This window comes from Peromyscus eremicus, chromosome 1 (assembly GCF_949786415.1).
Source record: "Peromyscus eremicus chromosome 1, PerEre_H2_v1, whole genome shotgun sequence".
Taxonomy (NCBI): Eukaryota; Metazoa; Chordata; class Mammalia; order Rodentia; family Cricetidae; genus Peromyscus; species Peromyscus eremicus.
Genome location: NC_081416.1, coordinates 49,453,987 through 49,474,540, shown reverse-complemented (window position 1 = coordinate 49,474,540; position 20,554 = coordinate 49,453,987). Strand labels below are relative to the sequence as shown.

Sequence of the window (20,554 nt, the reverse complement as noted above, 5' to 3'; positions counted from 1 at the left end):
AAACCTCACAAGTTCAGTTCTTAGCATTACTCATAAAACAATAAACTAATTAAAAAATGCTAACCCCCAAATAACCCCCTCAATAAGACCTAGCTTTCTATTGGATTTCATTTTCTTAACAGTAAAGCAAGGTGTTTTGAGTCTTATAAGCATTGGAGATCCTAAGAGCTGACATTTAATTTTACTTTTAATTATGTGCATGTGTGTGTCTGGTTCTGTCAGACGACAGAAATGTCAGGTCCCCTGGAGTTGGAATTATGGGTGTTGTGAGCTGCCTCATGTGAGATCTAGGACTTGGACTCAGGTCTTCTGCAGGAACAGCAAGGCTTGTAACTGCTGACCCAGCTCTCCAGCTCAAGAATTGACAAGAATTATGTCTAAGGCTCCATGTTGTCATCAACCTCACCATGAGGAAACCCTAGAGAGATAATTGTCTCTAGCTTTTGAGGACTCCACTGTATAATAAAGATAAACACCAGCCTCACCATGGCCTGCTGTGGGATGTTCTGTATGTTAAATGTGTTGCTCTGATTGGTTAATAAATAAAACACTGATTGGCCAGTAGCCAGGCAGGAGGAAGTATAGGCGGGACAAGGAGGAGAAGAATTCAGGGAAGTGGAAGGCTGAGTCAGAGAGATACTGCCAGCCGCTGCCATGACAAGCAACATGTAAAGATGCCGGTAAGCCACGAGCCACGTGGCAAGGTATAGATTTATAGAAATGGATTAATTTAAGATAGAAGAACTAGATAACAAGAAGCCTGCTGCGGCCATACAATTTGTAAGCAATATAAGTCTCTGTGTGTTTGCTCGGTTGGGTCTAAGCAGCTGCGGGCCTGGTGGAAGAGAGAGATTTGTCCTGACTGTGGGCCAGGCAGGACCAGAAAAACTCTAGCTACAATGGTCTGTTGATTAGGGTCTTCTGTCTTTAAGTTCTGATTTTTCTAATCAGAGACTTACAGTATCTATTCCTTTTCAGAAGGTCTGAGTCTTTTCCTGAGTCTCCTCATGGCTGACTTCATTTCCTGGTTCCTCAGGGTGTAGATCATTGGGTTTAGGACAGGGATGATAAAAGTAAAGATGATGGAGACAGCTCTGTCCATGGGGAGGGCGGTGAAAGGCCGAGCATAGACATAGATGCAGGGCACAAAGTGCAGGGTGACCACGGTGATGTGGGAGGTGCAGGTGGAGATGGCTTTCCTCCTGCCCTCTCCCGTGTGTGACCTCAGCATTATCAAGATGACTGTGTAGGACACCAGCAGGAAGACAAACCACAGGGTAGAGATCAAGCCATTGTTAGAAATCATTAAGACCTCAAGAGCAAAGGTGTTGGTACAGGCGAGCTTGAGAACCTGTGGGACATCGCAGAAGAATCCATCAACAACATTGGGTCCACAGAAAGGAAGTGGGAGCAAGAGAGAAATCTGCACAATGGAGTGAACAAACCCCCCCACCCAGGAAGCCACAATGAGGGCTGTGTACCGTCTCCTACTCATGATAGTCACATAATGAAGAGGCTTGGAGATTGCCATGTAACGATCAAATGCCATCACAGAGAGAGAGAAAATGTCTGCCCCACCAAGCATGTGGAAGAAAAACATCTGAGTGATACAGCCGTTGAAGGAGATGGTCTTTCTTCTTGAGAGAAGGTCCACTAGGACCTTTGGAGCAGTGATGGAGGAGAAGCAGATGTCTAAGACAGAGAGGTTGCAAAGCAGGAAGTACATGGGGGTGTGGAGGCGGGACTCCCAGGTCACAGTGACCATGATGAGGAGGTTGCCCAGCACAGTTGCTGTGTACACCAAGAACAAGAAAAGAAACAAGACCAAACTCAGCTCTTGGGACTGGGTCAGTCCTTCTAAAACAAATTCTTTCACCCTGCTGTAATTCCTCTGTTCCATTGGCTCATGTTTCTCCTACTTCCTCTGTCACCTGGGGAGGAAATAATTTTGTTATGGAAAAGTACATCATCAAAACCAAAAGAAACGTGGACTGTGCTTTGGGTATTATTTTGTTCTAAAAGATTTATTACATTTACTTAGTGTGTGTGTTGTTGCATGCCATAGAACACTCCTAGAGGTCAGAGGACAAGCTACGGGAGTCAATTCTCTTCTTCCATCATGTGGGTCCTGGGTATTGAATTCAGGTTGTCAAGTTTAGTGGTAAGTGCCTTTACTCACTGGGCCACCTTACTGGCCCTGGGCTTGGCTACCTTCACTGTTCATGTGCTTTTATACTCCCTCCACTCCATAGTCTTCTTGAGGCCGACCTCTGACCCTACTCTAACCACTGAACACTCTGGATTTTACTGGACATCATCTTCCCATCAGCACTGAACTATTTTGCTGGTTTTCCTGCTTTAATCTTCTTTGAGGCTGACACCATGCAAATCTAATTCTCTAGTTTCACACCTACCTATTTGCTAACCTATCAATAGTTCAGAAAATTTCATTGCTTACAAACATTGCTAGTCTATAAAATGGTTAGGTATTTTTTTTTTCCAGTGTAAATACTTTACAAGACTTATTGAAAACTGGAACACGTGCAGCCATTTAATGTATAAGCCTTACTGCATAAGTTCTTTTTTTTTCCATTTAAGTTTCAAACTATGCTAGAGATAATATGGTGGAGAGAAAAGACAGTAGCTTGGGAGACATGAACTCTGATGCCTACATCAGGGATTGATGGAGCAATGTGGAGCAATGGCACAATTTTTAAAGGCATATGAGCTCTGGAGGCTTCGTCTCTCATCAGTGCAGTTCAATCGCTACTGATCACAAGGATGTAAGGTCTTTACAGCCCATAAGCAATGCTAGATGAACTTGCCCTAGCCCTTCTAGCCTTTGGGGCTTTAATATTAAATTGTTTTCAATAATGTTGTCTTCAGTTACAGGGTGAGAAGGCAATGCTGTTTTCTGTCCATGACTTACCAGCACTTAGCTAGCCCTTACTTGGTCATAAACTCAACTGGCCAGGTTTTGTTCCTGTCAGGGCATTTGAAGCTGATGGGTGTCAGTAAACAAACAAACAAACAAACAACAAACAAACAAAACTGCTGAGATCAAGAATTTCCAGAAATAGTTCACAGCTATAGGACAAAGGCCTTTTTACAGGTGCAGTGGCTACTTTCCAGGCTAATGGAGCCTTCAGGAGGTAGATAGAGCTGAGTGGTTATTGGGACCCTGGCCCAAGTCTCTCTCTTACAGCTTCATGGTTGCCCTGAGGTGAGCTGCCCCTCTGCTGTGTGTTCCCACTGTGAAATCATGTGCAGTAAAGTCATAGGCAGAGACTCACTGGGCCATGTGACCATGAACTGAATGAACTATGAAACTGAGCTGATTTTTAGATGTTTAATATTTTCTCAATCAATCAGTGTCTCTACATTTCTCTATCTGAAAATAGAGGAAATTAAGTGCTGTTAAGTGTGATAATTCATCGTGTTGAATGTTTTTCAGTCGATGCTGTCTCTGATCATTACTGTAGGCTGAATTCAGACACAAATATATCCTACTGCTAAGCCCATCTCTTCAATATTGTCCAGATGTATCAATAGAACAATTATCACGAAACATTGCAGATATCACAGAAGTGTTGGTACAAGGAGAGGCAACCAAAACATGCATAACTAAACAAAAGAAATGTTTTAATAAAGGTGGGCTAGGTGACCAGTTTGTGAAAGTGTATCTCTAGTCATGGGGTTCTTGCTCTGGGACCATACTTTAACTTCAGGTCTGTGTAAGGTCAGGGTCTGTTAGCATTGAAATTAGAGTCTTGTCTCTTACTGACCTTGCCTGGGTTTCCGGAGCAGTCATATTAAATGAGGAGAATTTCTGAGAGTCTGAAATCCCTGTTGGGAACATTCCTCAGGCCCAGAGGTTTCTAGCCCACTGATTTCTTGTCATAAGAACTAACTTCCTGCTTTTGGCCTTACATATTCTGATTCTTGATGCCCAGAGACAGACAATCAGAACAAATTAAATTTTCAAAAATAATGTTTACAAGGGTGTTTATCTCCCTCTTGATTGTGATGTGATAACTGTAATAGAAAATGTCCATCTGCAGGGTACTGCTTAAACATCAGTGAAATATTCTCTTCAACCAGGTATCACGAGGCTATTGAAAAGATCTAGATTGTTCTAGATATGAGGGTAGGGAAAGTGTTCATGACACACTAGTTGAAAGAAACAGGTCTCATAAAATTATGTATAGTGGGACTTATATTTATCAGATGAGTTAATTGTTAATAAAAATTCTCAAAGGCCGTGAGGGGGGGGCGCGGGCGGAGGGTCTCCTGTGACCCTCTTGTGTGGGCCCCTGGCTGTCCTCTTGCTCCTCAGTCCCTTCCTCCCACTTTCGAACACTAACCAAGCCTCTGGGGCCAGGCCTTCCTGGGGAGGGCCTCCACATCTCTGAGATAAACTCCCCGCCACAGGTAGTCCTTGAGATGTAGAGGGTGGAGTGGGCTCCGGGCCCACAGCTCTCTGTCTCTTTGTATAAATGATGGGATTTTAATGGCGCCCACCCCACATTATCACTGTGCTATAGTCTGCCAGTCTCCTCCCAGCTCCACTCTTTTGCCTCTATTTATCCCCCCCCCTTTTTGGGGGGTGGTTCCACTTTCTGTCTTTGGTTTCCCCCTTCAGGCTCCTGTTTATAACCCCCATTCCTTTTGCCCCCAACTTATATGTGAAAAAACTGTCTCAATAAACCTTTTTGAGTAAGATAGTTTCTCCAGGCCATCTGTTAAGGGGATAGGGGACTTTGGGGAGGGTCACTCCCTCGGCCTTGGGTGAGTGGAATCTGGGGAGAGGGATATGTGATGGATTAGGGTTCTGTGACAGAGTGGGGTGTGGGTGGAGCTGGGTGGCATGCCAGTGGAAGGGCACAAGCGGAACATAGGACCGAATTTCTGGGAGCCTCTCCTTTCTGTCCCTAAACATACGTTCCCCAGGGGCAGTGAACTGGTGAGCAGATGCCGCGCTGTGGCGATAAACAATTTAGTTGAAGAAAAAAAAATTCTCAAAGCTGATGACAAATGAATCTCTTATAAATTAGTATTGAAGGAGATTTCCATATTATATATCCTTGTACATATCCCCATTGTTTGATAATATTGTTTGAATATATATGCACATATATAAAAACTATCAGAAAAAGAAATAACAAAAAAAAGTGAAAAGAGTATTGTCCATTGTTTTGGACTTTCAACCGACAGCTGTTGCTTAAGAATTAACCCTGACACTGTGAGAGCCAAAGCTAACACTTTGAATTTATTTTTTTTAAAGGCTTATTTATTATACATACAGTCCTGTGGGCCAGAAGAAGACACCAGATCTCATTACAGATGATTGCCAGCCACCATGTGGGAACTGAATTCAGGACCTCTGGAAGAACAGCCAGTGCTCTTAACCACTGAGCCATCTCTCCCACCCTACATTTTAAGTTTTAATTACTAAAAGATCCATGAAACAAAAATGCCTCTGATTTGCAAGCTCCTTGCCCAAGGACAGATAGTTCCTGAAATGCTGGAGGCTGTTGTTTATGGGAGATGACAAGGCACGTGTTTTTTCACTCCTCTAAACAAGTTTTTTGAACCATCTGCACCGGATGTGCTTAATCACACGTGGGCGGGATGTATGTATACAGGAAATATGTCAGGATGTATGCTTGCCCCTGATTGGACCTGATGGGGAAATTCAATGAATTATGGGTTTTTTGCCTTAAGCTGCTTCCAACTGTGATTCTGGGCCATTTCCCAAAAACCTGGGTATGGACCTGGCCAGAGTCATCCACCTGGCCAGTATTTAATTAAAACTTGCTTCAAACTTGGCTTTAAACTGTGCTAGTGGTCTTATTCTTGATCAGTGGGATTAACAACACAAAAATGAATTTATCAAGAGACTCCTACCCCAGTATTACAGATTGATCTCAGGCCTTCAGCATGCTAGACAAGAGCTCCACCACCGAGCTAAGCTCCCAGCCCCTCTCTAGCTCTCTATATGCATTTATTATGCAGTATCTAAACCACCATAGAGTTATATTAAAAAAAAACTAGCTCATTTTTATGATTCCTATTATGTCCCTTATTCTTCACTTGGTCAGGCTTATAAGCTGTTACTGAAGAGATCAATACAGAAATAATACGAACACAGAGATATAAGGTCTTATGGAAGGCAATTCTGAGTCTAGGATCAAAGTCACAGTGAGAGCATCTTACAGGGCTGAGGGACGTTTAAGTTCCCATTGACAGCCAGGGCCACCCAAAGGTAAGAGAGGGAGCACAGACAAAGCCTGAATACTGTGTTGCCGATGAGGAAATGGAGGTTAGGAGAAGAAAAGCATTTGGACTTTCTCACCCTACCCCAAAGCCAACCATCTGTGGATTTGGACTATTTGGAATTCCATTTAGGTTTGATGGGGAGTCTTCAGGATAGAAGCCTCCCTGCAACCTCTGTGCTGAGTGTTTGGGGCTGTTCAGGTGGTTGAATTTGACCAGGAAGAATCACAAATGAGAAGCTTTTGGTGTACCTTGGGCCCCACCTGTGGAAGATCAGTGAATTGGGAAGTAGATAAAACTTGTACTGTGGGATGTGTTAGCTGAATAACTGTACATGAAAGAGAACTAGGGATGAATTTAAAAGCACTCTCTGCTTTCTGTCTTAAAAAAATGTAACAGGACCAACAGCCTGAGGTTCTGTAAAGAAATCAGTCTTGAAACTGATTAAATCACCAATTTACCTGACAAATAAAAAACTGATGGCCTTCTGTGTTCAATGGCAGAAACAAGAAATGGAAACTAGGAGAATTAATCAGAACTCCTGGGGATGTATGCACCACACCAGAGCAGAATAAAGAAACCGGGTATAAGACATTTTCCTTTTTTTTTTTTTTTTTTCAAGAAAAACTGAAAATCCCAAGTACTTAACAATATGCCTGAGAAAATATACTCTAATAAAGCAGGCTTTTGAATTTATAGTTCCTAACTTGAGGAAACCCCCCAACTCCATCATTCACATTTTCTAACATGTTGAACTTTCCTGTGTTCTTCAAGTGCCTTCCTTATCTTGAACAATAAATTATTTCTCCCTGCATTGTTCTGACTTTTAGAATGAATAACTATCACCTCACACCTACTGAAAGCATCACTGACATACAAACTCTTTCTAGTTAATCCACAGTAATATTTCAAAGTTGGTTGTGCACGGACATATGCATCCAGATACATGATCAGACATACAAACATACTCCCCAAAGACGACCCTCAAACTCTAATTCCTACCCTAGAAGTAGAGGTGGTTATTTGACTGTACAAACTGACCTTAGACCTTGGTAATTTGTCACGGATTTCTTCTTAAGGAAGACATGCATCTGAGGGTTAGTATCTTCTCTCTTAAAAGCCCCAAGAATCTCTTCTGCATGACTTTACCATGTTTCTCCATAGCATGCCTGCCCTGAGCTCCACTCCCTCAGCCCCAGCCCCAATAGAAGAATCACCAAGGACAATCTTGTTGGGCATGATTATTGAAGTTCAGTGGCCAGACTTTTCCTTTGGGAGAAAAGTCTGTTGGGAGTTATTATAAGAGGTACACCAGAAGATGTGTGCAAACAAACAGTTTGGCTTTGAGACTCTCCTGATGTAGGCAGGGGAGGGGATGAATCCTCATAGATCCTGTACCCAGAGCCCGGTATCTTTGCTTAATAGGCTCAGAGGGAGCCAACAAGTCTGTGTGTGTAAGAGATAGGAACTTAGAAAAAAATGAACACGATTCCTTATATGGATATTTCATCATATCTATTTTTTTCTTGTTGATCTATTACATATTCAGAGTTACCACAGAGACTGGAAACCACATTTTTCTTTGTTCTTAAAGTTTCCATGTTAACTATTATGTATTTATTTTTGTTTTTCCTGTGTGTGTGTGTGTGTGTGTGTGTGTGTGTATGTGTGTGTGTGTGTTATGTGTATGTTCCAGTGTACATGCACATGTATGTGGGTGTACGTTCCCATGCTAATGGGTGTGGAGGCCAGAGGTTGCACTTGGGTATCTTCCACTGATTGCTCTCCACCTTACGTTTTCAGAGAGTGTCTCTCACTTGATAGATTGCTCATGTCCAACTCAAGACTCCTCAGATGATCGGATCTTTGAGACCAGGAACTAAACACTTCCCTGTGTTTTGCTGACATGCTCTATCACCTCTTTCCTTTGCAAATATTCCCGATTAAATTGCTTTCAGATTTCTTTCATATTTTGCAACAATTTATCACATTTTCTTTTAGAACTTGTGAGCTCTTTATCATCAGGAGAGATGATCAAAGAATATATGACCAAATAAACAAAAGGGCAATTTAATAGAGGTGGGCTAGGAGAGCAGTTCATGGAAGTCCATCTCTAGTTAAGGCTTCTTTTGAGGGAGCTGGAAGAAAACGGAAGAGCATCTGGGTAACAATCATTTTAGGAAATGGTTTTCTCCCTGACACACTGATCAGGAAGTGTGATGAAGGAAAGCAGATGTCACAAACAGACTGTGGAGCAGGAAGTTCATGGGAATGTGAGAGATTCATGGTGATGGTGATGGTGCTGAGGTTTCCTGTGATAGCTGTCACACCAGAAGCCAGACGGATAAGATCTAGCTCAGCTCCTGGGATTCAACAATCTCCAGGAAGATAAATTCTTTCACTGTGGTATAATTTCCCTGAAGAACAGGGAAATTATATTCCTTTTCAAGTGCATCTCTGGAAGAATAACAGTATAATGACTAAATAACATGGTTCAAAGTCTAGTGCTGTCTTTTCAGTGGCATGTTGATTTGAACTTCTTCTTCTTCTTCTTCTTCTTCTTCTTCTTCTTCTTCTTCTTCTTCTTCTTCTTCTTCTTCTTCTTCTTCTCCTCTTCCTCCTCCTCTTCCTCCTCCCCCTTCTCCTCCTCCTTTTCTTCTCCCTCTCCCCCTTCCTTCCTCTTTTCCTCCTCCTCCACCTCCTCCTTCTCCTCTTTCTTCTTCTTCCTCTTATTCTTTGCAGGATTTCTTTTCTCTGTGTAGCCCTGGCTATCCAAAAATTTGCTTTGTAGACCCAGCTCTGGCCTTGAATTTAGGAACTTAGAGATCTGTCTGCTACTGCCTCCCAAGTGCTGGGATTAAAGGTGTGTGCCAGTATGCTGACAAAAATTATTTTTTAAATGCATGCTCTGTGATATAGATGGAGTTTTTTCCCCCCCAATCACCTGCTCCCAAATAACCGGCAGCTACTTCCCACATAACTGACTTTGAGACTTAACATTAATTGTAAATCTTCAGCCAATAGCTCAGGCTTGTTACTAACTAGCTTTTACAATTTAACCCATTTCTATTAATCTATTGCTGCCCTGAGGCTCGTGGCTTTTACCTCTATCCCATTTTGTATGTATTCACACAGTATACAGAAGGATTATTCCACAGAATGGTCATTACAATTTAGGATGCAGCTATTACCTGAAAGATTACCCAGAATTTTGACTCAGTCATTAAGCAGGTAGAGTCTGTCACTAACTCAATTCAATGTAGGAGACAAGGACTCTTTATAAGAGAGGGTGTCCAAATACCAGTTCAATTTTATTAGCATAGAATCATAGATTAAAATTACAACGAATCAGTACACCCCCATAATCAGAAAGACTAGAATGAGAAAGATGAAAGAAAATTATTAAAAAATGTAACAATAATAAATCAAAGGAAAAATACCAAGTGAAGGTGGAGGTTTGGGATTACTGGAATCCTTATACAGTGCAAGTGGTATTGTGAGATTGATATACCCACTTTTCTGCTTAATTACATAAGTCTGCCTGTATATACACACATATGTGATATATATCTCTACATGCTATATTGTAGGGATCTATGTCTTTGTATTTTATGTCTACCTGGTGATATCTGCAAAGGTGTTCATAGCAGCACTCTTTACAACTTCCTCAAACCATCAAAGAACACATAACCCTCCACTGATAACAGAAAAGATAGTGTTAAACTTATACAATACTTCACAGCAACAAGAATGATTCACATTATTTGTAATAGTATAATTGAATTTCTCAGACACTGTTTTCCTAAATAGCCTATGTACCAAAGAGTAAACATTCTTTTGTTTTATTAATGTAGACACAATTGAAGGGAGCTTGAAGGAGAATCCTAAGGTGTTGATAAAGTGTCTTGGTAACATGATGCTTATTACAAAGACATTTTCAATTTGTGTAAAAATTTATTGGACTGTGCGTATAAGTGCATTTTTCTATATGTAAGTGGACTCTATTTCAGGAAAAAGTTAAAACTAATAAACGTGTAACACTTGGGAGGCAGCGTTAGGAGGATCTTTGTGAGTTTTAGACCAGCCAGGAGTACACAGTGAGACCTTGTCTCACAAAAAGGTAGTGAACATGTAGCTATTTCCTCGGTGAGGTATTTCTTTAGCTCTGGCTGTCCTTGAACTCCAGAAGCACCAGCCTCTGCCTCCCAAGTGCTGGGATTAAAGGTGTGTGCTGGCTCTGGATACCCTCTGTATCATTTTTTTTTCTGCAACTCATTTTGTAGACCAGGCTGGCCTGGAACTTTAAAGGTGTGTGCCACCACTGCCCAGCCATTTGTTTGTTTGTTTGTTTGTTTGTTCATTTTTTTGTACTTAGAGATCAAGCTAAGGTAAATACTCAAAACACCAGAGTACATACTCACTGGAAGAATTCTGCTTTGATAATTTTTTTTGCTTTCTTTTAGTGAACATTTATGACATGAAAAAATTTGTTTAGATTTATTTATATGTATGAGTGTTTTGATTGTATATATTTATGTGCACTACACAAGTGCCTCCTCCAAGGAGGCCTGAAGAGGACATCAGCTCTCCTGAAACTGTAGTTACAGATGGTTGTGAGCCATTATGTGGGTGCTGGAATCAAACCTGGATTCTCTGTAAGGGCAACATGTGCTCTAAACTGCCGATTCATTTCTCCAGCCCCTGGACTCATTCTTATATGCTGTGCCACTTTATCTCTTCCAAAACCTGCACTATTCATGTGATATTATACCTTGATGTTTTCATATCGGTTTTATAGTTGAGAAAGCAGGCATGAGAAGATTAACTAGTTGACCAATGTCTCAAAGTCTGCAGGAGCTTATCTCCAGTCAAGTTCTGTCTTATTTCAAAGCCAAATGCTCTTAACCTCGACTAGAACTCTTCTGAGTGTTAACTGTCCCCACACCCACTCTGAAATTGCTGTAAAAGAAAGATTCAGGAAGCTTACTTGTACATCAAATCAAAGTAGTATGCTGTGTGAGAAGCCTGAGGTGCTGGAAGCCTGAACATCGTGAGAGGCAAGGCTGGCAGTGACTTAGCAGGGGAGGATGTCAGAGGTGCTAGCCACGGGGGAACGAACAACAGCGTCAAAATTCAGACTCTGTAGTCTGTCCCGACTTCTTCACATGCCATGGCAAAGCACAGAAATGGGTTCCGAATGACTCTGCTTCAGTCATGAGCTCCCTTTGCAAACAACTGATCTAGTGAGGGCTGTTAAAAGATGGCTTTTAACAGAGTGGGAAAGATATCTTCAAAGCATAGGATTTTGCACATTGCATTGAAAGACCGACAAAATGGAAAGGGGGCAAGGGAACTGGGCTGGCTAGTTTTATGCCACCTTGACAGAAGCTGAACTCATCAGAGAGAAGGAAACCTCAACTGAGAAAGGGCCTCCCTAAGATCAGGCTGTAGGCAAGCCTGGAGGGCATTTTTTAAAAAATTTTTTATTTCGCAATACAATTCAGTTCTACATATCAGCCACAGATTCCCTTGTTCTCCCCCACTCCCACCCCCTCACCTTCCCCCCAGCCCACCCCCCATTCCCACCTCTTCTAGGGCAAAGCTTCCCCCGCGGACTGAGATCAACCTGGTAGACTCAGTCCAGGCAGGTCCAGTCCCCCTGGAGGGCATTTTTAAAATTGGTGTTTGCTGGGGGAGGGCCCAGACAATTGTGCGTGGGGCCGCCCCTGGACTGGTGCTCCTGGGTTCTACAAGAAGGCAAGCTGAACAAGTCAAGAGGATGAAGCCAGTAAGCAGCACTCCTCCATGGCCTCTGCATTAGCTCCTGCCTCCAGGTTCCTGCCCTGTTGGAGTTCCTGTCCTGACTTCCTTCAGTGATGAACTGTGATGTGGAAGCATAAGCCAAATAAACCCTTTCCTCCCCTAGTTGCTTTTGGTACTGGTGTTTCATCGCAGCAATAGAAACTCTAACTCTGACAAGAATTGGTGAAGAACTGTAATTTCCTAATTCTTCCAAAACTGGGCTCTTGAAACTGTATTAAAAACCATCCTGTGGCCCATGGCCGAGCATGAGCTGGGAACAATCTCAACAAACATCATGGACTTGAACCTGCAAACTAAGAGCTCCCCTCTGCCCCAGCATCCCACTGAGCAAAGTGTATCTCACTGTCTGCTGTGAGTTCATGTTCTAAAATGTCCTTTATGTTGAGATTTTTCTTCTTGTCAATGTTGAAAGTATTTTACTTTTTAAAAATGTACAGTTTATTTATTCATTTGTTTGTTTATTGTGTGCATTTGCTCATGTCCATGTGCCTCAGCTCACATGTGGAGGTCAGAGGACAAGTCTCAGAAGTCAGTTCTATCCTTCCATCATGGAGGTCTGTGGGACTGAACTCAGATTGTCAGGCTTGCTGGCAAAAGCCTTTACCAACTGAGCTGTCTCAGGATCATGCAAGCACCCTCCTCTTCATTGAACCCTAAAGCTTTAGGAGTAGTATTCATCATCAGTGGCAAGGGTGCTCATACAGATAAATGAGTCACTAACGTACCTTATGTGGACTAAGGATTTGGCTCAGTGGTAAAGTTCTTGCCTACTATGTGCAAGGCTTTGGGTTTGATCCCCAATACAATAAAAACTTGTTGCTCAAGGCTCCTAAACTCCATTCCTGACCAAGAAAGAAGCTGATTAGACTCCACATACGAAGCTCAGGAACCACTGCCTCAAAGTCCTACAGAGACAGATGTGGGACAGCTTTATTCTGTGCTGAATAAGTTCCAATTTCCGTCTTCCTCAAGGTGAGAATCTACCACTTCTTTTTTTTTTTTTCTCTAAGAGTCTTGCTTTGTTTGGAGTATTCTACACACTTGTAGCATTTCTGAAAATCCAACATAAATAGATATCAGTTTTGGAAATTCATTGCTAGTTTAATTGCCAAGTGGGAAACTGACCTTACAATATTTTACAATGCTCCATATTGAATCTTAGAAGTATGTTTTCTGGAAATTCTCCATATAACACCAAGCCTGCCTGTCTCAAGGCTACTGATTTTATCTTCTTTTAAACTGGGGGGTGTGGGTGTGGGGGTTGGGGGTAGGGGCAAGGTAGATGTGGGGTGTGGGGTGTAGGGGGGCTGGGGAATAGGATGGGTCAGTGAGCAGCCTCAGGGAATCACAAGGTTCTGGTTCTGCTGTCCTGCTTTGCAGTGACTGGGCCACCTGTTCTAGTCCCTCAGCCACAAACTCATTATAGGGAGCAGCAAAGGGAACATTACTGGGGATCAATGTGCAAGCAGTGCGGCTAATACAATGAAACTGCCGTGGGAATCATTAAAATGTCAGCAGCTCCTCCCTTCCTCCTGCCACTTTGTACACACACACACACACACACACACACACACACACACACAGACACAGACACAGACACAGACACACACAGACACACACACACACACACACACACACACACACACGTTGTGTCAGTGCTCCTTTGGGATGTGGACTTTCCTCCAGAGGAAGCACAGGAGACAGTTTTCTTTGCTTCAGGGAGAAAACGTTGCATTAAGCCACAGCAAGGACTGCGGTCTCTCTCTTGGTCAAAATTTACTTTGCCTAAAATCAGCTGGGAAATGGAACTAAACGAAGAGTGTAGTGATGGCAAAAGAGAGCTCTGTGGCTGCAGTTCTCTGAGCAGGATTATGTAGATTCACATGCTCAGTTTCTTTTTAAAGCAGTATGTGCAGTTGACATCGATGAGATTCACAATTCACTCAGGATCTAGGGAGGCAGTGGGTGACAGGTTTTGATATTCATCAAGTTACCTACTTCATAAATAAATATATATTTCTTTTTTTATGGGCACTCAGAGGTGTTGATCATTACAACATTTGACTGAGGGGGCGTAAATCACTACAATATATTCCACACTGTACACTGAGAATACAAATACTTTTATTTGATGAAAATATTTCAGTGGAACAGGTAAAAACACACCTCTAGTTTAAATGAAAAAAATAATGCAGTTCAAACGGATATTTACATTATCCCAACAAATAGTTGTACTATCAGGTGAAATGACTATTTCCTACGGCACTAACTCGGGTGACATTGCGTGCATATACATGGTTCATGGATGTCACCAGAGATAAACATATGGCAGGGTTTCAGGATTCCTGGTTTCTTGGGACTGTACTCTGAGATATAACGACTCAGATGTTTAGATTTCTGTGCCGTCAGATTCTAACACAGACATGATTTGAGTGAATTGCAAGAGATCGATAGGGAAATAAAGGATGCATTGATGTGAAAAGGCAGTCAGGGTTCTATGGTGTGCACTCTCATAAAGAAAGCCTGGGGGCCAGATGTGGTGTCACACACATTTAATCCTAGCACTTGGGAGGCAGAGGCAGGTGGAGCTCTGCGAGTTTAAATCCAGCTTGGTCTATGAGTTCCAGTCCAGCCAGGGCTCCTCTAGAGACCAAAGGTACTAGGGTAAAGGAACAGGACCCTAAGATCAGTGATTTGGCAGCGTGAATTGTTCCTAGCATTTCTATGCTTAAGGTTAGTTAAAAAATAGTGTAAAAATTTAGATGGGGTCTATCAGATGATGGACACCAGCAGACACTTGAGACTCTTTCCTAACCATCTTAAATATTTATGGAGCCAAGAGAAATCCAGTGGGGAGACACATCAAGTGTGTCTTCCACACTCTCCATGCTTTGGAGGACTTTTCTTGGGCTTGGTTCTCTCCTATGTGCTCTCAAATGACATTCCCATCCACGTCTTTTAAGACAGGTTTCTTATCCGGCTGGAGATCATCAATTAGGCCAGAATGGTTGGTCAGTGATCCCCAGAGACCTTCCTGTCTCTGTCTCCCCAGATCTGAGGTTACAAATCCACCCACTTGCAGGGTAAGTGGTGTACTTATTGAGTCCCCCAGTGCCGAGGGTTTATCTATAATTCATAGATTTTTAAAGATACAACTTTCTCCTGTGATGTATCATTCATCAGCTTCAGGGTATCTCTTTAAAAGATATATTTATTTTACTTTTCTTGTATATATAAATATATAAATGTATTTTTAATTTACTTTTCATTTGCCTACATATATGCATATGTACCACACTCATGTTCAGTGCCCATGGAGGTCAGAAGAAGGCATCAGATTCCTTTGGTCTAGAGTTACAGATGGTTGTGAGCCACCATGTGGGTGCTGGGAACTGAACTTGGGTGTTTTGCAAGAGCAACAAGGGCTCTTAACCACTGAGCCATCTCTACAACCCATTAGGGTGTCTGTTGGAGCTTCATAAATGACAAGCAAGCCTATTATCATGTTTTAATGATAGAGAGTTGGTAATTGAAAGATGATATAGATTTTTGAATTCAGTATACTTTCCAATTCTTTCTATTCCGTCTGTTTCTTCAATAAGGTGGAAGAATAACATATAGCAGAGTGACACGTCAATGTGTGTGTGTGTGTGTGTGTGTGTGTGTGTGTGTGTGTGTGTGTGTTGGGAGGAAGGAAGCTTGTTAGGGAAATAAATAGAGATGTTATAATAGTGACATTTGCCTATTACTAAAGATTAACTTTGTGGCAGCCGTTATGTTTCATAAATGCAATCTCATTTGAACCTTAAGACACTATGAGATGAGTATTATAATTACTGTCATGTAAGTGAGCAGTGAGTGACCTTTGGAGAGAAGACATAACTTGTTCAAGATCTCAGAACTGGCAGGTGGCAGATAAATGACTGCTGTCTATGTCTGTATAACATTGAAGGTAGCGCTTTCAGCTGCCTGGCTTCACTATGTTCCCAGACAATGACACCAGTCTATATGGCCTTTCCATAAATACCAACAGATTAAAAAAACAGACATATGTGAGTTTTATCTTCTCTTTCTCTCTCTCTCTCCTGATCTCCTTGTCTCTCCTATTCACATCCCTTTCCACCCCACATTAGCAGGAAATGTGAATAATGAAATCAACCTGAGATTGACCCAGTAAGTCCACAACTGAAAAGTCATTTGGATGTTGGGGATGGATTAGTCCCTGTATGGGGTCCTCACGGGTCTGCTCCTGTTTAAAAAAATCATCACAAGAATTTCAAACTGGCAAGTCATATTCTGTATTATCATAAACACCTTTAGGTCATGATGAGATCTCTTGTCAAGCTTCATTCATGACAGGAATTTAGGAGAGTAATCATCATGATCTGGGAATGTCCTCACAAGCCCAAGTCCACTAAGAGTTTAACTAAGCAGAAACAAATTTCCTAACCTGTGATAAGCCAGCCACACCATGAATGTGGACCTCAGGCACTAAGCATGAGACCCTTCTAGAACAGGAATAAGCTTTGTATAGCAGACTCAATACCGTAAGAACTTAAAATCATGTGAGAGAAAAGCGATGAGTTGGCTGTTCAAGATGTTTCTGTGCCTAACTTGACTAAAGACCTTGAAAAAATAACTTTTTATCTCTGGATTGTCTCCCTCCCCTTCTTTTTATGGCTTAGTGTTTTGAGATAGGTTCTCATAGAGCCCAGGGTGGCTTCAAACTGGCCTTGACTTCCTGACCCTCTCCCTCCACATTCTAAGTACTGGGGTTACAGGCAAAGCCAATGGCTCTAACTCCTTGCCTTTTGCAAAAGGAGTTGAGCTTAATGACATAGTTGTTTTAGTTGACAGACTGTAACTTTGGTCTTAGATTGAAAACATATTAATCAGGGACTGGAGAGATGGCTCACTAGTTAAGAGTATTTGCTTGCTCTTGCAGGAAACCCTGGTTTGGTTTCTCATACTCACATAGCAGCGTACAACCATCTGTAACTCTAGTTCTAGGGGACCCAATGCCCTCTTCTAGCCTCCATAGACATTATGCATGCACGTGATGAATATATATGTATGTGTGTATATATATATCTTGACAAACCATCCTTATGCATAATAATAAAACAAATAATTCTTTAAAAAAAGAAGAAAATAGGCCAAGCCTGGTGGCTCATGCCTTTAATCCCAGCACTTGGGAGGCAGAAACATGTGCATCTCTATGAGTTCAAGGCCAGCCAGGACTACAGGGATCTTGTCTCAAAACCAACCAACTAAACAACAAATAAATTAATCAGTCCAATCCTGTAAGACTATTTACTTTGTACCATATAGAAATTTGTGTTATTAGTTACTATTAATATAAGCAGAAAATCAAATCGTTTCCTAGAAAGTGTAGTTGGTTAATTGACAGTTATTTGAGTATATGAAAGTACAGAAAATATAATGAAAAGAGTTCTTGGTGACAAGAGTTGGGGTTTCTTTTTCTATTACTTTTCAGGAGGTATGAGCCTTCTCTTTAGTCTCCTCATGGCTGACTTCATCTCCTGGTTCCTCAGAGTGTAGATCAAGGGGTTGAGCAGAGGAGAGATGACTGTGAACGTGACAGAGATGGCTTTATCTGTGGGGAAGGCAGTGAAGGGCCGGGCATAGACATAGATGCAGGGTACAAAATGTAGGGTGACCACAGTGATATGGGAGGTGCAGGTGGAGATGGCTTTCCTCCTGTCCTCCCCTGCCTGAGACCTTAACATCATCAGGATGACCATGTAGGACACCAGCAGGAAGATAAACCACAGGGTAGTGACCAGGCCATTGTTTGAGATCATCAGGAGCTCAAGAGTAAAAGTGTCAGTGCAGGCAAGTTTGAGAACCTGTGGAACATCACAGTAGAAAGTATCGAGAACATTGGGTCCACAAAAGGGGAGTGGGAGCAAGAGGGCTATCTGCACAATGGAGTGGACAAAGCCACCTACCCAGGAGGCCGCGATGAGGGCTGTGCACCGCCTACTACTCATGATAGTCACATAGTGAAGGGGCTTGGAGATTGCCATGTAACGATCAAATGCCATCACAGAGAGGGAGAAAATGTCTGCCCCACCAAGCAGGTGGAAGAAAAAGATCTGTGTCATGCACTTGGTGTAGGAAATGGTCTTTTTCTTTGATAGAAGGTCCACCAAGACCTTAGGGGCTGTGATGGAGGAGAAGCAGATATCTAGGATGGCAAGGTTTCGGAGCAGGAAGTACATGGGTGTGTGGAGACGGGACTCAAAGGTCACGGTGATCATGATGAGGAGATTCCCCAGCAGAGTTGTCACATACACAAAACACAAAACAAGGAATAAGACCAGGCTCAGGTGTTGGGATTGAGTAAGACCCAGAAATATAAATTCTTTTACTCTGGTGTCGTTTCGCAACTCCATTGAATCATGATTTTTCTTTCTTGTACATCTTGGAAAAATTAGGAATATTATTTCAGCAAGTGTTATCTTTTTCTTACTAAATTCAGATTCTTAGAGGCGAATATCCGAATTGAGAGCTCACAAGGTGTCATTGTCACATGGTTTGTTTGCTATTTCAGGGTTATTGTAATTGTCACTGTAATATGTCCTGAATGACATTTTATTACACAAGCATGCATTTAATTGTTTTCATCTGTAAATCACAAACACTTTTAGAATGTATAAAGGCAATGTTCTAATTATATACGCTGTGAGTATTCAAGGCAAAATGAGGTAGATGATGAGTGTTCAGATATGAAGTATTTGTAGTATGAGAGATATAGAGTAGATTTTTTTTTTGTGTGTGTGTGTAATAAAGCAGTGACTATTTGGTACAATTATAACATTTTATATCTTATAAGAATTTTTTTCTAGATTGGATACTCCAATTAAATAGAACAATTGCCAAACAATGCCCTTCGAGTTGAATTCTACAGGAATTAATCCTGAATTTCATTCCACGACAAATTAGAAAAAATTAAGGTCATTGTTCTCCTCTATTGTTCTTTTTCTTAGGAGCAATTCGTTACTTATAACTTTATTTCCAGTTACCTTATGTGGCAGAGTGGCTCCGCAGCTAGGGGAAAACTATGTTATTTCTTGGTCTGTCACTGCTGCACAGTGGCTGCACATATTTGAGGTGTGCGTCCTGTTAAGCTTTGACCTATGCATATTGGCATGTCCTGATCACAACAGCGAAGACAGTGAACATATGCAGCCCGCCAAAGGAGACTTTGTGACCTTCCTATAACCAGTGGCTGTCTCATTTCAAGCACTGTGCTCTGCTGTTATACATGAGTTTGCCTTATCTAGAATATTCTGTAAATTGAATCCACTATTTGTACCCATTTTTTTTTTGACTTCTTTCACTCATGAAACTCACCCATGGTTTGTGCACACTGCTGTTTTTTTTTTTTAAATTTTATTTTAACAGTGTATTTAAGGATTTACTTGATGAACATTTCTGGTCTAGTTTTTTTTTTTTTTTGACTGTTATACAGACAGCTGCTATGGGCTGTATGGCCCTAGGTAAATATGCTTCCAGTTCTCTTAGGGAAGTAGCTAGGAATGGAATGGCTATAATTCTTAAAATTCATGAGTAGGAAATCAACCAACCCAATTTAAAAAATAGGACAAATGAGAGGAGTATGGTGGTGCATGCCTTTCATCCCAGCACGTGGAAGCAGTGGCAGGCACATGTCAATGAGTTTGAGACACACAATGTTCCAAGCTACCTAGGGCTACAGAATGAGACCCTGTTTAAAAAAAAGTGAGTTAAAACTACAGTGTGAATGAAATCATGGTATAAATAAAAAGCGATACACATCCACTAGAGTGACTAACGCGGAAAAGACTGATATATCAGGAGTGGGTTGAAATGGCGGTGGGAATGTGAAATGGTAAAACTACCTTTGAAAACAGTTGGGTATTTTCTTGAAATATAGAATATATGCTTACCATACAATTGTTTTGCTTTTTTAGTTCCTTTCTTTTTTATTTGAGGAAATCTTGTAATGGTCCTCAATTTCTTTCTTCTAAATTTATCTCTACTTTCCTCTTACTATAAAAAAAGAAAGAAAGGAAGAAAGAAAAAAGGAGGAAGGAAGGAAGGAAGGAAGGAAGGAAGGAAGGAAGGAAGGAAGAAAGAGAGGCAAAAGTCACATTTTCCTTCCATTTTGGAGTATGTTTTTCAGTTCCAATGAAGATTTTTGTTTCCATATAACTCACTTTCCCTTCAAGTTTTTTCTCTTTTATATAATATTCTCTAAAGCCAATTTAATTTGGAGGACTGAAAACAAACTGCCCAAAGTGTCCTAATTGAGAGGTGGGACATTCCCACACCACACTGATGGCTACAGTGAGACACTTACTGTCATAACACAACCAAGATACTTTATTCATCTGGCCTCAGACTCTACATTTGTCACTTGCCAGCAGTGATACCTTCTTTGCATCAT

The 20,554-nt window shown here is 41.5% G+C and overlaps 2 protein-coding genes across 2 annotated transcripts; both read right to left on the bottom strand.

The window, feature by feature from the left end:
- Positions 1-964: 964 nt before the first annotated feature.
- On the bottom strand, positions 965-1,900 carry LOC131897334 (olfactory receptor 4D9-like). Its single transcript, XM_059248195.1, has one exon. The coding sequence runs from the start codon at positions 1,898-1,900 to the stop codon at positions 965-967; it is 936 nt and encodes a 311-aa protein (XP_059104178.1).
- A 15,685-nt stretch (positions 1,901-17,585) lies between these two features.
- Positions 17,586-18,518, bottom strand: LOC131897323 (olfactory receptor 4D11). The gene has a single exon (XM_059248188.1). It carries the CDS (start codon positions 18,516-18,518, stop codon positions 17,586-17,588), a length of 933 nt encoding a protein of 310 aa, XP_059104171.1.
- Between the last annotated feature and the right edge of the window lie 2,036 nt (positions 18,519-20,554).

Bases quoted from the DNA above. Each gene is read 5' to 3' on its own strand.
- LOC131897334 (XM_059248195.1), bottom strand. From the start codon at position 1,900: ATGGAACAGAGGAATTACAGCAGGGTGAAAGAATTTGTTTTAGAAGGA.
- LOC131897323 (XM_059248188.1), bottom strand. From the start codon at position 18,518: ATGGAGTTGCGAAACGACACCAGAGTAAAAGAATTTATATTTCTGGGT.